Source organism: Scyliorhinus canicula, chromosome 7, assembly GCF_902713615.1.
Source record: "Scyliorhinus canicula chromosome 7, sScyCan1.1, whole genome shotgun sequence".
NCBI classification, from domain to species: Eukaryota; Metazoa; Chordata; class Chondrichthyes; order Carcharhiniformes; family Scyliorhinidae; genus Scyliorhinus; species Scyliorhinus canicula.
This window is the reverse complement of record NC_052152.1, coordinates 108048226-108062476: the sequence shown is the minus strand read 5'-3', so window position 1 is coordinate 108062476 and position 14251 is coordinate 108048226. Positions and strand designations below refer to the sequence as shown.

At 44.0% G+C, this 14251-nt stretch overlaps 1 protein-coding gene across 3 annotated transcripts in view; it reads right to left on the bottom strand.

Annotated features, from left to right (window-relative positions):
* The window catches only part of LOC119969258 (RCC1 and BTB domain-containing protein 2-like), a 133451-nt gene extending 120143 nt beyond the window's left edge, over positions 1-13308 (bottom strand). For 2 of the 3 annotated variants that reach the window (XM_038802631.1, XM_038802633.1), the window contains exons 1-4: positions 13120-13243; positions 7913-8086; positions 6751-6901; positions 4326-4492 (exon numbers count right to left, since the gene is read on the bottom strand). In XM_038802631.1, the coding sequence (XP_038658559.1) occupies positions 4326-4492; positions 6751-6901; positions 7913-8038 (444 nt within the window). In that variant the 5' untranslated portion in view covers positions 8039-8086; positions 13120-13243. Of the gene's footprint in view, positions 1-4325; positions 4493-6750; positions 6902-7912; positions 8087-13119 lie in introns of all 3 variants that reach the window. The other variant, XM_038802632.1, reaches the window with a different exon arrangement.
* Between the last annotated feature and the right edge of the window lie 943 nt (positions 13309-14251).

Genomic DNA, 14251 nt, shown 5'->3' with positions numbered 1-14251 from the left:
TGGTTTAGTGATCGGAATTCCATATGGGGGCAGATTGAGAGACTCTCGTCCGGGTGCTTTAGGAACTGCCTCACTTCTAATCTCTCCTGCAAGATTTTCTTTGAAACCAGTTGTAGTATTCACCCTTCGACTCTGGAAGCAGTTCAAGCAGCATTTTAAATGTATCGCCATGTCTTTGTTGGCCCTATCTGTAATCATTTCTTTTTGCCAGAGGGCTTAGACTCAAATGTTTAGATTATGGGTGGTAGAAGGGTTTGGAGAGATTTGCGGACTTGCTTGTGGAGGGAAGGTTTGGCAGTTTTGAGGAGCTGTTGGAAAAATTACAACTCCCTGGGATCAATCTCTTTAGATATTTTCAGATTTGCAATTTCTTATGTAAGGCTTTTCCTTCTTTTCTCTTGGCACACCATCCTCCCAGTTGAGGAGGATTTTATCTTTGGTCAGGTCTGGTGGGGGGTGTATTTTGGGTATTTATGGCCAGGTCCTATCAACGGAGTGAAATTGGAGGGTGAATTGGGTCCTATTCTGACATGGATGCAAGGTGCTGAGGGAGGCTCGTCGAAGGGTCAACTCCATGTCCTCTTGTGCTCGGCTTAGTTTGATCCAGCTTAAGGTGGTGCACAGGGCTCACCTGACCAAGGTGAGGATGAGTGAGTTTTCATTCTGGATGGTGGACAGGTGTGATCGCAGTTCTTGGGGGCCGGCTAACCATATTCACACGATCTGGTCTTGTTCCAAGTTAATTCGCTTTTGGGTCTCTTTCTTCAACACCCATGTCACAGCTTCGTCTTATCAAACTGGAGCCATGTGCGGGTGGCCATTTTCAGGGGGCAGACTTGCCAGTGCTACAGACAAGAGGTGAAGGTGGATATCCTCCCCTTTGCCTCATTAATATCCCAGAGAGTCCTGCTTCAGTGTAGGTCTCCTTCCCTGCCCAGTGGCCTCAGGCTGGTTGGGTGACCTAATACCTTCTCCAAATTGTAGGAATGCTAAAGTACACCACTAGAGTGTGTGTGTGTGTGTGTGGTGGGGGGGAAGAGAGAGAGAGAGAGAGAGAGAGAGAGAGAGAGATGAGGTCAGTAGTAGGATTCTAGGTAATGTGGCAGCCATGTGTTTCCTTTTTCTAAGAGTTAGTGACCGTTAGTTGTTAGTTGTTAAGGAGGTTTTTAGTTTAATGTTGGGAGGTTGAGATTGGGTGTGTCTTTGATTGATGATTGTGTTCTGTTTACATTGTAACCTGAAGCACCTGTTTTTTAAAACAATTCAACATTAAGGAATACTGTTGGGGTGAGCTTTTCTGTATTTACTAACATTGTTATGTTCATAAGTTAAAAAGATATACGAGTAGAATTAAGCCATTTGGCCCATCGAGTCTGCTCCGCCATTCGATCATGGCTGATCTTATCATGGCCTTAACTCCACGGTCCTGCCCATCCTCCATAACCTTCAACCCATTACCAATTAAAAATCTGTCCAACTCCTCCTCAAATTTACTCACTGTCCCTGCATCCACCGCACTCTGAGGTAGCAAATTCCACAGATTCACAACCCTTTGGGAAAAGTAGTTTCTCCTCAACTAAAACACTTTGCTACCTCTTATCCTCAGACTATGACCTCTCGTCTTGAATGCCCCGTGAGGAAGCATCCGCTCCATGTCTACTTTATCTATACCTTTATCATCTTGCACACCTCAATTTACTCTCCCCTCATTCTCCTAAATTCTAGAGTACAGGCCTAAACTATTCAACCTCTCTTCATACAACAAACTCCTAATTTCTGAAATCAACCTAGTGAACCTCCTCTGAACTGCCTCCAATGCCACTACATCTTTCCTCAAATAAGGGGTCTAAAACTTTTAATATTCACAACACTAAAGACAGGAGTGTGATAGAATATTTTCCATTTGCTTGGATGGGTAGCTCCAATGACACTAAAGAAGCTCAACACTATCCAGGTCGAAGCAGCCCACCCCATCCACCACCTCAAACATCCACTCACTCCACCGCCAATGCATTCTCCCTCTACCACCAGTGTACAGTGGCAGCAATGTGCACCATTTACAACAGCAAATGGCCAAGGCTCCTTCAATACCACCTTCCAAACCCACCTGCCCTATGACCTGGAACTCTATCCCTAACAGCACAGTGGGTGTACCTACACCAAACAGACTGTAACAATTTAAGACGGCGACTCACCGCTGCCTTCAGGGCAAATAAGGATGGGCAATCAATGCTGGTCTTACCAGTGATGCCTACATCTTAAGAAGAAATTAAAAACAAATACCCATTAGGAAGCAAGTTACCACAGTGAAACAACGTCATAGAAAGTAAGCGGATCTCTCACCTCATATGCCATTATATCTGAAAAGTGATAGTTAATACTTGCAGTTGTGATAGAGGGCAAATTGCTTCGCTAGTAAGCAACAATGGAAAATATGCCTCGTTAATGAAACTCTGTCAGCAAGGGAAACTCCATCTGCTCACTGAGCGAACTTAAGTTTATAGTCCTGTCTCTGGAGCTAAAATGTCCAATGCCTTGATTGGGTGATCCCAGCATTTGAAAGCACTCACAGGGAATGTCAGTCGACAAGCTCCCATCAAATATATGGACTGATAATTAGGGGTCGTGGGAATGCGATTTCCCACTCTCAGAAAGTACTGTTCTAGTCTTCCACTGCTCAATGATAGAATCAGCCCCATAATGCTCTGATGATTGAGGAAAATAATGGCTATTTTACTCTGATCACACACAGCTTGTCAGGTCAGTGCACCCATACAAGCCAGTGAAGCATTTTTAACATTGCTGGCCCACACACTACTACTTGACAACATGGAAGTTCACGATGAACACAATGTTCACAATTGTAATTTTACAGTTGCACATGCAAACCCTGCACAATACAGTCTTCAGTCCCGGAATCTGTCTCAGTGTAAAAGGGAAGAATCAAAGTTAAGAAGCCGCACACCATATTTCAGCAACAGTGATTCTGCATTTTAATAGGGTTTTCACTGAAGTCCCCCACCTACCCCATCTATCAGAAACAGTATGTTACAAGAATGTGTCAGTATCATAAGGAGACAAAATGTAATATATATTGAAGTAGCTTTGCATTTTTCTACACACAAAAATATATCTGCCATTATCAATTTTTAATCTGTGCAAGAGTTCTATATTTGTATAAAATTGAAGTGGTCCGATATTGGTGAAGTGTAAGCCTTACAAAACCATTTGCCTCCCAGTAAATGTCAAACAGAAACATTTTTAAAAGTTTCTGCCTCAACTAAATATCAGCAGGATGGCTCTTTTTCCACAACTGAAAGGGGGATTCTGGCAGCGGAGTAGCTGAAGGTGAAGACAAGAACTAGACAAACCATTCATGTCAACTAATAATAGAAGGAAGACAATAAGTATAGCTGAAACTGATTACCTGGTGCCTAGTTATCTAGCCTTGCTGAATTATGCAAGCACCAAAACCCAATTCTTTCTAACTTAACTAGTATTTAGATGTGTATCCTTCAGCAAATTAATATTCAGAAGAGTCTATAAATGGCACAGTTTCAATGAGGTATCAGCTCAAAATAAATAAATAAATAAATAAATAATTGTTTATTGTCACAAGTAGGCTTCAATGAGTTACTGTGAAAAGCCCCTAGTCGCCACATTCCGGCGCCTGTTCGGGGAGGCTAGTACAGGAATAGAACCTGCGCTGCTGGCATTGTTCTGCATTACAAACCAGTTGTTTAGCCCTCTGTGCTAAATCAGACCCTAATGCCCTAATCTCATTCCTACTAGTGATCCCTGTGGTATATAAAGTAAGCAAGCAAAATCGCCATAGTCTCAGATGTTCGTAGGCCGCTTTCCCCTTTTGAGGGGGGGAGACAGCTGACTGGTGGTGATTTTTTTTTTTTTAATTATAAATTTAGAGTACCCAATTCATTTTTTCCCACTTATGGGGCAATTTAGTGCGTTCAATCCACCTACCCTGTACATCTTTGGGTTGTGGGGGCGATACCCACGCAGACACGGGGAGAATGTGCAAACTCCACACGGACAGTGACCCAGGGCCGGGGTTGACTGTGGGACCTCGGCGCACCACCATGCTGCCCCCTACTGGGGGTGATTTAACTTGATGTTCACCACACCTCAGGCAAGGAGCAAGGTTGAGGAGGCCAGGCCTTCATGAATAACCTCAGTAAGGGAATTGAACCCGTGCTGCTGGCCTTGCTCTGCATCATGAACCAGCTGTCTAGCCAAGTGAGCTAAACCGGCCCCCACCGTAATGTTTTCTAATAAACATCTCTCATTTTCAAACAAAGTCCACTCACTTCCCCATCGGATGACAGTATCATGGAATGATGAGATCCACAGGCCACCTCGGTTACTTTCTTGTGGAGCAGGTTGGTGGATACCTGGCAAGGAGATAATCCTTGAGTAGTTGTCCCATTGCCAAGCTGACTGTAACCATTATTCCCCCAGGCATAAACTTCTCCATCTGCAAACCAACAAAAATTAGCTTTTACGTTTTGGCAACGCAGAAATGTTTAATAATTTGTGCAATTTGTTCTTGGATGAAGGCAGAAGAAAGCAATTGTCTTTATTCTTTCCCGTAATACTCCAATGAATGCAATAACGATTAACATTATATATTTTTTCAAGTTTAAATCTGCACAAATTACAGCTTGTTGCTCCCAAATAACCTTAAAGTTAGAACCTTTTTGAAGTAGATATTTTGATTTTCTTCTTCAAATCTCCTTTCCTATATTCTCTTGGAGGAACTAACTCCCAAGCTCGGGTTCTCCATGCACTGGCCACCATCATGTGTGAAAGATGGGCAGAGTTCACTTGAGCCGTGGCAGGTAGTTTGCAGTCTCTTTAACTGTCGTACACACAGCTTTGAAGCCTAACCCAATCCCGGCTGACATCCAAGTAACCACACTACCCAAAATCTTTGGCTGTCCAATAATCACAGTCACTCGGTTTGTAAGTTGAAACACAATGATTGATTGTTTATTTATAACAAGGGTAAAGATTTTGTGCTGGATTCTCTGTTTTTGGGACTATGGCCCCACGCCATCGTAAGAACTGTGGACTTTCACGCCAAAACAACTGGCGGGAAAGGGCCACATATTCCTAGCCCTGCAGGGGGCTAGCAGGGACCCGGCGTAAATCTAGCAGCTTTTGCTGCAAATACGGGCCCCCCACGGCGGACTCAGACCGCAGAGCTGGATATTAAAAATAGACCCCCGATTGGCCGCACGCCCGACCAGGACAGCCGCGGACCGAGTCGCAGTCGGCACGCTAGTATCCCGACCGGCAGGACCATGTTAGATCCACGCTGTCGGGACTTCAGCCAGTTGGGACGGAGAATGAGGGCCTCCAGCAATGGCCGCAGGTAGGTGATATGCGGCGCAGCATATTCAGGCTTTTCAGGTCCCGGAGAATTGAGGAACCGGCGCCAGTCCCGTTTTTGCGCGCCAAAATGGATTCTCCGCCCCGGCGCCAGCCGAGGTTTCTGCGTGGGGTGTGGAGAATCCAGCCCCCAATATGCAGTAAATGCAACCGAATAACAAGCTAACCTATTACCCCCTTTAACTGTCCCACCTCAACCCACACAAGACCGGCAAACACAGAGGCGGGGTGAAAGCGGGGGAGAATAATAAGGATGAAGGTCAAAAGATGAGTCTTTGCCTCCAATGGTGGTTCTGTAGCAGGCTTTCCTCACAGCACGCTGGTTGATCAAAACCTCTGGTTTACATCTGGTGATGGTCTTCCTGGCAGAATCATTCATACAGTATAATACTTACAGGCAGCAATCCTTCTGGAAAGTCACTTAATTCTTATCAAACTGGGCCTTCAACTCAAATAGTTTACATTCAGGCCTTTTCCTTTCTTGAGACACTGTATTCCACATTAAAACTTGCATTCAGCTTTGGGTTTAATAACAAGCCTTTGCAGAATTGAGAAAATGACACCCAGACATACCGGAGAGAGTGAGCTTAACTGGATATTTTGAGAGAGAATTAGTTGGATTCCTCCACCCAGACTGCAGAATCAAAATTTAAACTAAAATGGAACTTGTGGCTGAGAAGCATTCCAGTGGGATAATATCCAATCACCGCCTGTTACAAGGAAGAGCACAGCCTTTTGGGCCCATTAATGGACCAACAGCCACATCATCAGACAGAGAGTCATCACTGGAGCCAGCCAATCTCCAAACACCAGCCTAAAACAGCATAGCCTTCTGGTATCTGCTTGTTTGAATTACAGGCTCGTCCAGGTTATTTTGCCTCAAAAATCACAGGTCCATTAAATATCCATGGATCAGAAATGTAACAGAAAAAATAAAAGGGTAAATAAGGAAATAGACAGGGAATAAAACAGAAGGAACTTTACACAAGTCCTTTGATTATGTGCAATGCTGCACAATTTACATAGAATAACTGATGTAGATTATGTACAGTTTTCATTTCCTGGTAGGTAAAGGACCAAGATTTAAGGAATCCATTCACTACAGGTACAATTGCTCCAGGCCCAGTCATTAAATAGACAATTATCTGCAGCTACTTTTCTAAAACTAAATCAAAATGCTGAAACTCAGGAATTTTCAAACTGCCACCCCTCCCCCATATATTATACACAGCATGCACATGTTATATACACACACACACACACACACACAGAGAGCATTTGTTAAAATACTGGAACTGAGAAGACGCAATCAAAATTCATTTATTTATCATAACTTGTTACCTGAAGTTGTAAGCACCACATGGGGTCCACTCCCGTAACTTAGATGAATTATCTTCTTACCACACAAAATGTCTATTTTCCTGGGCTCAATTGTGCTTTGAATATCCCCAGTTCCTAAGCAGCCACTGCAGTTAGTGCCAAAGGCAAACACCTGTTGCAGAAACAAGCACTGAAGTCAAATCTGATTTTTTATTTATGTTGTAATGCTTGACAATTTAATTTGTTCCTCTAGTACAGAATGAAAATTTCCCGTTTCAATTTCAAAGAATGCAAGTCTGCAGAATTTTGCACCAAGCACACCATTTTAAATTTTCATCCATGCATTAACAAAATGCTTGCAACTTTCATTTATTTGCCCTCCCTTGGCTTATGTTATTAGATAAAGAATTGCTAAATTCCATTCCATTGTGAACAAGATACAAACTTCAAGAACAAATTTAAAGAGGGACAGAACCGGTTGCCACCATGAATCTCTGTTGGGTGACATGGTAACGCAGTGGTTAGCACTGCTGCCTCATGGCGCCAAAGACCGAGTTTCGATCCCAGCCCACTGTCCATGTGGAGTTTGCACATTCTCCCAGTGTCTGCGTGGGTCTCACCTCACAACCAAAGATGTGTACGGTAGGTCAATTGGCCACTCTAAATTGCCCCTTAATTGGAAAAAAATAATTGCATACTCTAAATTTTTTTTTTTATTTATCTCAACTGTTTTGCAACTAACGCCAACACAACCAATAGCCTGGCCAGGTTTCTAGACCACATGCATTACTATTATTGCATCACTTACAGTATCCTAATGTTAAAGGAAAATAGAGAATGTGTCTCCATAAAACAGAAAACAAAAGTGTCAGACTCTGATTTTAAAAAAAAGTTTGAAACATGGAGCAGTGTGAGGCAACACCAGTGGAGAGAAAGGAGGTTTAATGTTTCAAGGTTGATGATCTCTCACCAGAACCAGTTCAGGATGACTTTCAACTCACCGCTAGCAAACCAGGTAGCACATAAATTGCTGAAAAGCCACAATTGTCTTTAAAATTTTGGGTTCAATATGAAAGCAGCGTTCCTATTTTACAAATAACAACTACTGTTCAATTGCAAAAGGAACACCCGTTTCAATTTTGTGTTCAATAACTAACACTCGGGGAGCATGATTTGACATTACCTCATCGTTTTCTGTGACGTACAAAGTCTCATTGCCAGATGTGCCGAAGACGCAGGCTAGACGAATCGAATTGAGGTCTTGTGGTGGAAGCAAGGCAAATAATGGCCACTTCCCAACATCCACCATGACAAGACTTTTTCACTGCAGCACAACATACAGAGTGACAAACAAGACCTGAAATGAAACCAAAGTAACAGAAATAAACACTCAAGTGTTGATTTCAGCTGTGCTGTATTCGAAGGATCATGCTACTACAAATTTTGAAGGGGTAAAAGCCCTTGGTACAGGACTAATCCCCCTGTTGAACTTCCTGAATGCAGTTTTATTACATGAAGAGTGTTTCAGGGAAAGGCTAGTGGGTGCTTTCCTTACAGGTGGGGATACAGTATGAAAGAGGGTCATTCAAAGTTCCTTCCAGTAGGTAGATACCGAAGAGCACCAGAGGTAACCGGAATAATTTCAACTTCCTTACTTCAGATTATGCATACCTTTGACCGGTTCTGGGGGAGGTGGGACCAGTACAAACCGGACGGTCTGCACCTGGGCAGGACTGGAACCGATGTCCTGGGGGGGGTGTTTGCTAGAGCTGTTGGGGAGGGTTTAAACTAATGTGGCAGGGGTATGGGAGCCGATGCAGGAAGTTGGAAGGTAGTAAAACAGGGACAGAAGCAAAAGGAAGGGGAAAAGTGCAAGGCAGAGAAGACATAGTCAAAAATCAAAAAGGGCGACAGTACAAGGTACAGTGACTGAGGGGAGCTCAGTGAATAGGCCCAGTAATAACAAAATGAATAAAACTGGAGATGTTAAGATTCAAAACAACAGAGGTAAAAAAAAAAACAACATAAGTGTACTTTATCTGAATGCTCATAGTATTCGGAATAAAGTAAATGAGTTGATGGCACAAATCATCGTAAATGACTATGATTTAGTGGCCATTGCTGAAACATGGTTAAACGATGGTCACGACTGGGAGTTAAATATCCGAGGGTATCAAACTATTCGGAAGGACAGAGTGGATGGTAAGGGAGGTGGTGTTGCTCTGTTATTTAAGGATGACATCCGGGCAATAGTAAGGATGACATCGGTGCTATGGAGGATAAGGTTGAATCCATTTGGGTGGAAATCAGGAATAGTAAGGCGAAAAAGTCACTGATAGGAGTAGTCTATCGGCCACCAAATAGTAACGTTATGGTGGGGCAGGCAATAAACAAAGAAATAACTGATGCATGTAGAAATGGTACAGCAGTTATCATGGGGGATTTTAATCTACATGTCGATTGGTTTAACCAGGTCGGTCAAGGCAACCTTGAGGAGGAGTTTATAGAATGTATCCGCGATAGTTTCCTAGAACAGTATGGAATGGAACCTACGAGGGAACAAGCGGTCCCAGATCTTGTCCTGTGTAATGAGACAGGATTAATTCATGATCTCATAGTTCGGGATCCTCTCAGAAGGAGCGATCACAATATGGTGGAATTTAAAATACAGACGGAGAGTGAGAAAGTAAAATCAAATACTCGTGTTTTGTGTTTAAACAAAGGAGATTACAATGGGATGAGAGAAGAACTAGCTAAGGTAGACTGGGAGCAAAGACTTTATGGTGGAACAGTTGAGGAACAGTGGAGAACCTTCCAAGCGATTTTGCACTGTGCTCAGCAAAGGTTTATACCAACAAAAACGAAGGACGGTAGAAAGAGGGAAAATCAACCATGGATATCTAAGGAAATAAGGGAGAGTATCAAATTGAAGGAAAAAGCATATAAAGTGGCAAAGATTGGCGGGAGACTAGAGGACTGGGAAATCTTTAGGGGGCAACAGAAAGCTACTAAAAAAGCTATAAGGAAGAGTAAGATAGAGTATGAGAGTAAACTTGCTCAGAATATAAAAACAGACAGTAAATGTTTTTACAAATATATAAAACAAAAAAAAGTGGCTAAGGTAAATATTGGTCCTTTAGAGGATGAGAAGGGAGTTTTAATAATGGGAGATGAGGAAATGGCTGAGGAACTGAACAGGTTTCTGGGTCAGTCTTCACAGTGGAAGACACAAATAACATGCCAGCAACTGATAGAAATGAGGCTATGACAGGTGAGGACCTTGAGAGGATTGTTATCACTAAGGAGGTAGTGATGGGCAAGCTAATGGGGCTAAAGGTAGACAAGTCTCCTGGCCCTGATGGAATGCATCCCAGAGTGCTAAAAGAGATGGCTAGGGAAATTGCAGATGCACTAATGATGATTTACCAAAATTCACTAAACTCTGGGGTGGTCCCGGTGGATTGGAAATTAGCAAACGTGACACCACTGTTTAAAAAAGGAGGTAGGCAGAGAGCAGGAAATTATAGGCCAGTGAGCTTAACTTCGGTAGTAGGGAAGATGCTGGAATCTATCATCAAGGAAGAGATAGCGAGGCATCTGGATAGAAATTGTCCCATTGAGCAGACGCAGCATGGGTTCATAAAGGGCAGGTCGTGCCTAACTAATTTAGTGGAATTTTTTGAGGACATTACCAGTGCAGTAGATAACGGGGAGCCAATGGATGTAGTATGTCTGGATTTCCAGAAAGCCTTTGACAAGGTGCCACACAAAAGGTTGCTACATAAGATAAAGATGCATGGCATTAAGGGTAAAGTAGTAGCATGGATCGAGGATTGGTTAATTAATAGAAAGCAAAGAGTGGGGATTAATGGGTGTGTCTCTGGTTGGCAATCAGTAGCTAGTGGTGTCCCTCAGGGATCCGTGTTGGGCCCACAATTGTTCACAATTTACAAAGATGATTTGGAGTTGGGGACCAAGGGCAATGTGTCCAAGTTTGCAGATGACACTAAGATGAGTGGTAAAGCGAAAAGTGCAGAGGATACTAGAAGTCTGCAGAGGGATTTGGATAGGTTAAGTGAATGGGCTAGGGTCTGGCAGATGGAATACAATGTTGACAAATGTGAGGTTATCCATTTTGGTAGAAATAACAGCAAACAGGATTATTATTTAAATGATAAAATATTAAAGCATGCCGCTGTGCAGAGAGACCTGGGTGTGCTAGTGCACGAGTCACAGAAAGTTGGTTTACAGGTGCAACAGGTGATTATGGCGGCAAATGGAATTTTGTCCTTCATTGCTAGAGGGATGGAGTTTAAGACTAAGGAAGTTATGTTGCAATTGTATACGGTGTTAGTGAGGCCACACCTGGAGTATTGTGTTCAGTTTTGGTCTCCTTACTTGCACTGGAGGGTGTGCTGAGGAGATTCACTAGGTTAATCCCAGAGCTGAAGGGGTTGGATTACGAGGAGAGGTTGAGTAGACTGGGACTGTACTCGTTGGAATTTAGAAGGATGAGGGGGGATCTTATAGAAACATTTAAAATTATGAAGGGAATAGATAGGATAGATGCGGGCAGGTTGTTTCCACTGGCGGGTGAAAGCAGAACTAGGGGACATAGCCTCAAAATAAAGGGAAGTAGATTTGGGACTGAGTTTAGGAGGAACTTCTTCACCCAAAGGGTTGTGAATCTATCGAATTCCTTGCCCAGTGAAGCAAATGAGGCTCCTTCATTAAATGTTTTTAAGGTAAAGATAGATAGTTTTTTGAAGAATAAAGGGATTAAGGATTATGGTGTTCGGGCCAGAAAGTGGAGCTGAGTCCACAAAAGATCAGCCATGATCTCATTGAATGGCGGAGCAGGCTCGAGGGGCCAGATGGCCTACTCCTGAGCCTAGTTCTTATGAGAGAAAACGGAAAAAAAAAACAAAGGTTAAAAAGGCAAACGTCCTAGGAAAAAACATAACGCAAATTTAATTTAGGCTCTTCTTTGGTATGGGTAAATACTATTAATGTTCTACAAAATAGCTTGAGAAAAAACAACAACCATCCTAAATTGATCAATTCTATACAGTCATGAAACCTCTTCAATTTTAAAAATTTGTTTCAATCCCTTCTAAAAGCCTTGATTAAAACATGGTGAAAGTCCACCGATCCAAGGGCCAATTTTCTTCTGCTCTCCTCCCAAATTACATCTAAAGAATAGGAGCAATGCAGATGAATAATGGCTGACTACTATTTGCTGCTGTTTAGCTCCTGAATCATTTCAATTCCAGGACATCACTGGAGTTCCTAGGCCCAACCATCTTCAGCTGCTTAATCAATCACCTTACTTCCATCATAAAGTCAGCAGTGGGATGTTCGCTGATGATTGCACAATGATCAGCACCATTCGCAACTCCTCAGATACTGATGCAGGCCATGTCCAGATGCAGCAAGACCTGGATAATATCTAGTCTTATGCTGACAACTGGCAAGTAACATTTGAGACACACAAATGCCAGGCAATGAACATCTCCAAGAGAGAATCTAACCATCCTCATTTAATGGCATTACCATCGCTGAACCCTCCCCCCACTATCAACATACTGCAGGTTACCATTGACGAGAAACTGAACTAGCCATGTAAATACTGTGGCTACAAGAGGTCAGAGGCTAGGAATCCTGCAGAGAGTAACTCACCTCCTGACTCCACAAAGCCTGTCCACCATCTAAAATGCACAAGTCAGGAATGTTATGGAATTATTTCCACTTGTCTGAATTAGTGCAGCTCCAACAACACTCAAGATGCACATCTTGCCAATCGCACTATCATCCTACCCCATCTGCTCAAAGATCTGTGGGTCAAGAATTATTTGTAAGCAGATCCATGGCAGAAGCTTCACCTTGAATAGGTGTCATTCTCTAAGGAACAGCAGATATCAATAATGGCTGTCCAATAAGCACACAACTACAGACGTGCCACCACTGGGTCTTGTAAATTGGAAGTCATATGCAAGCAAATCCCAAAACTTTGCACCAAATCATTGGCTACAATCATGGCTCTATTAATTACCAGCCAACTCCATCGGTCATCCAGAAACTAGGGTTTGGGAAATAAGTTTCTTTTCGAAGTCTGCAGTCTACACACAACAAACGTTCTGGAGGAAGGTGGGGGCTGCGTGGCGATTACAATTGTCCTGTTATTATTTAATAATCTTTGAAAATGCAAACAAATATAAGAACATGAGCAATCTCCCACCAAACAGTGATCGGTCACTTTAACTGATTGCATGAACAGAAAATTCATGCGTCAGAGTTCCTTTATGAAAGCACACACTACACGTTTAGTAAATACATATAGCAAACTAGTTCTTAGACCAGAAGTGCACTTCCTGCAATTACAGAACTTACATTCAGATAAAGTAAACAGACGAGCTGCAGATAGGCTCATGTGAGGCCCGCTCCTACTCACCAACTCGATTGCGTTTCCTGTCTCCCAGTGTACGCGAATCGAGTGCAGAGCGAACCTCGAGTGTGAGGCTGCGCGGACCAATCAGCGTCCAGCTAATGGCGGGCATTCGAACCCTAGCTGCCGCTGCCGCGAGCCAAGAGAGGAGCGTTCTGACCGCGAGCTGGCATTCGGCTGCAGCACCGACACCCGCCCGCCGCAGTGGATGGGAGCCGCACGCCTGGGATAATCAGCTGCTGGGCTCTTGCACATGGAGAGAGGGGATACTCCAAGGGGGGGAGGGGAGGGGATTGGGGGGAGGGGATGAGGGGGGACAGGGCAAACACGGGGGTGGGGGGTGGTGAACACTCAAATGGGTGGTGAGAGGACAAACACTCAGGAGGGGGCGAACATTGTCGGAGGTAAGGCAGGGGGTGAACACTCCGGCGGTGAGGAAACGGGTGAACACAGTTGGGGGTGAGGGTGAACAGTGTCAGGGATTAGGGAGGGGGTGAACAATATCCAGGGGTGAGGGAGGAGGTGAACACTGTCAAATGGGTGGTGAGAGGGCAAACACTCAGGAGGGTTAGGGAGGGGGCGAACACTTTCTGGGGGTGAGGGAACGGGTGAACACAGTTGGGGGTGAGGGTGAACAGTGTCAGGGATTAGGGAGGGGGTGAACACTATCCGGGGGTGAGGGAGGAGGTGAACACTGTCAGGGTGAACACACTGGATGTGCCAGGAGGTGAACATTGTTGGCAGATTAGCGTTGGCACTGTCAGTTTGGTGAGTTTATACAGTTTCAGAGATTCACAGCTCTATTTAAAACAACATTTGTCCGTGAACTGGAGGCAGACAGGGGCGTGTCTTCCGTTCACGGTGAGAAAAGGATGGGCGCAATTCTCCGCACTCACGACGGTGCGGAGAATAGCGGGGTTCGTAAATTTTTACGGCCACGCTAGTCTGACGCCCTCCCGCTATTCTCCCCCCACGCCCGACTCCCGATACGAATCGCTGCCGCCGTTTTTTTACGGCCAGCAGCGATTCTCAGCTGGCCGATGGGCCGAGTTCCAAGCCCTTTACGGCTGTTTTTAC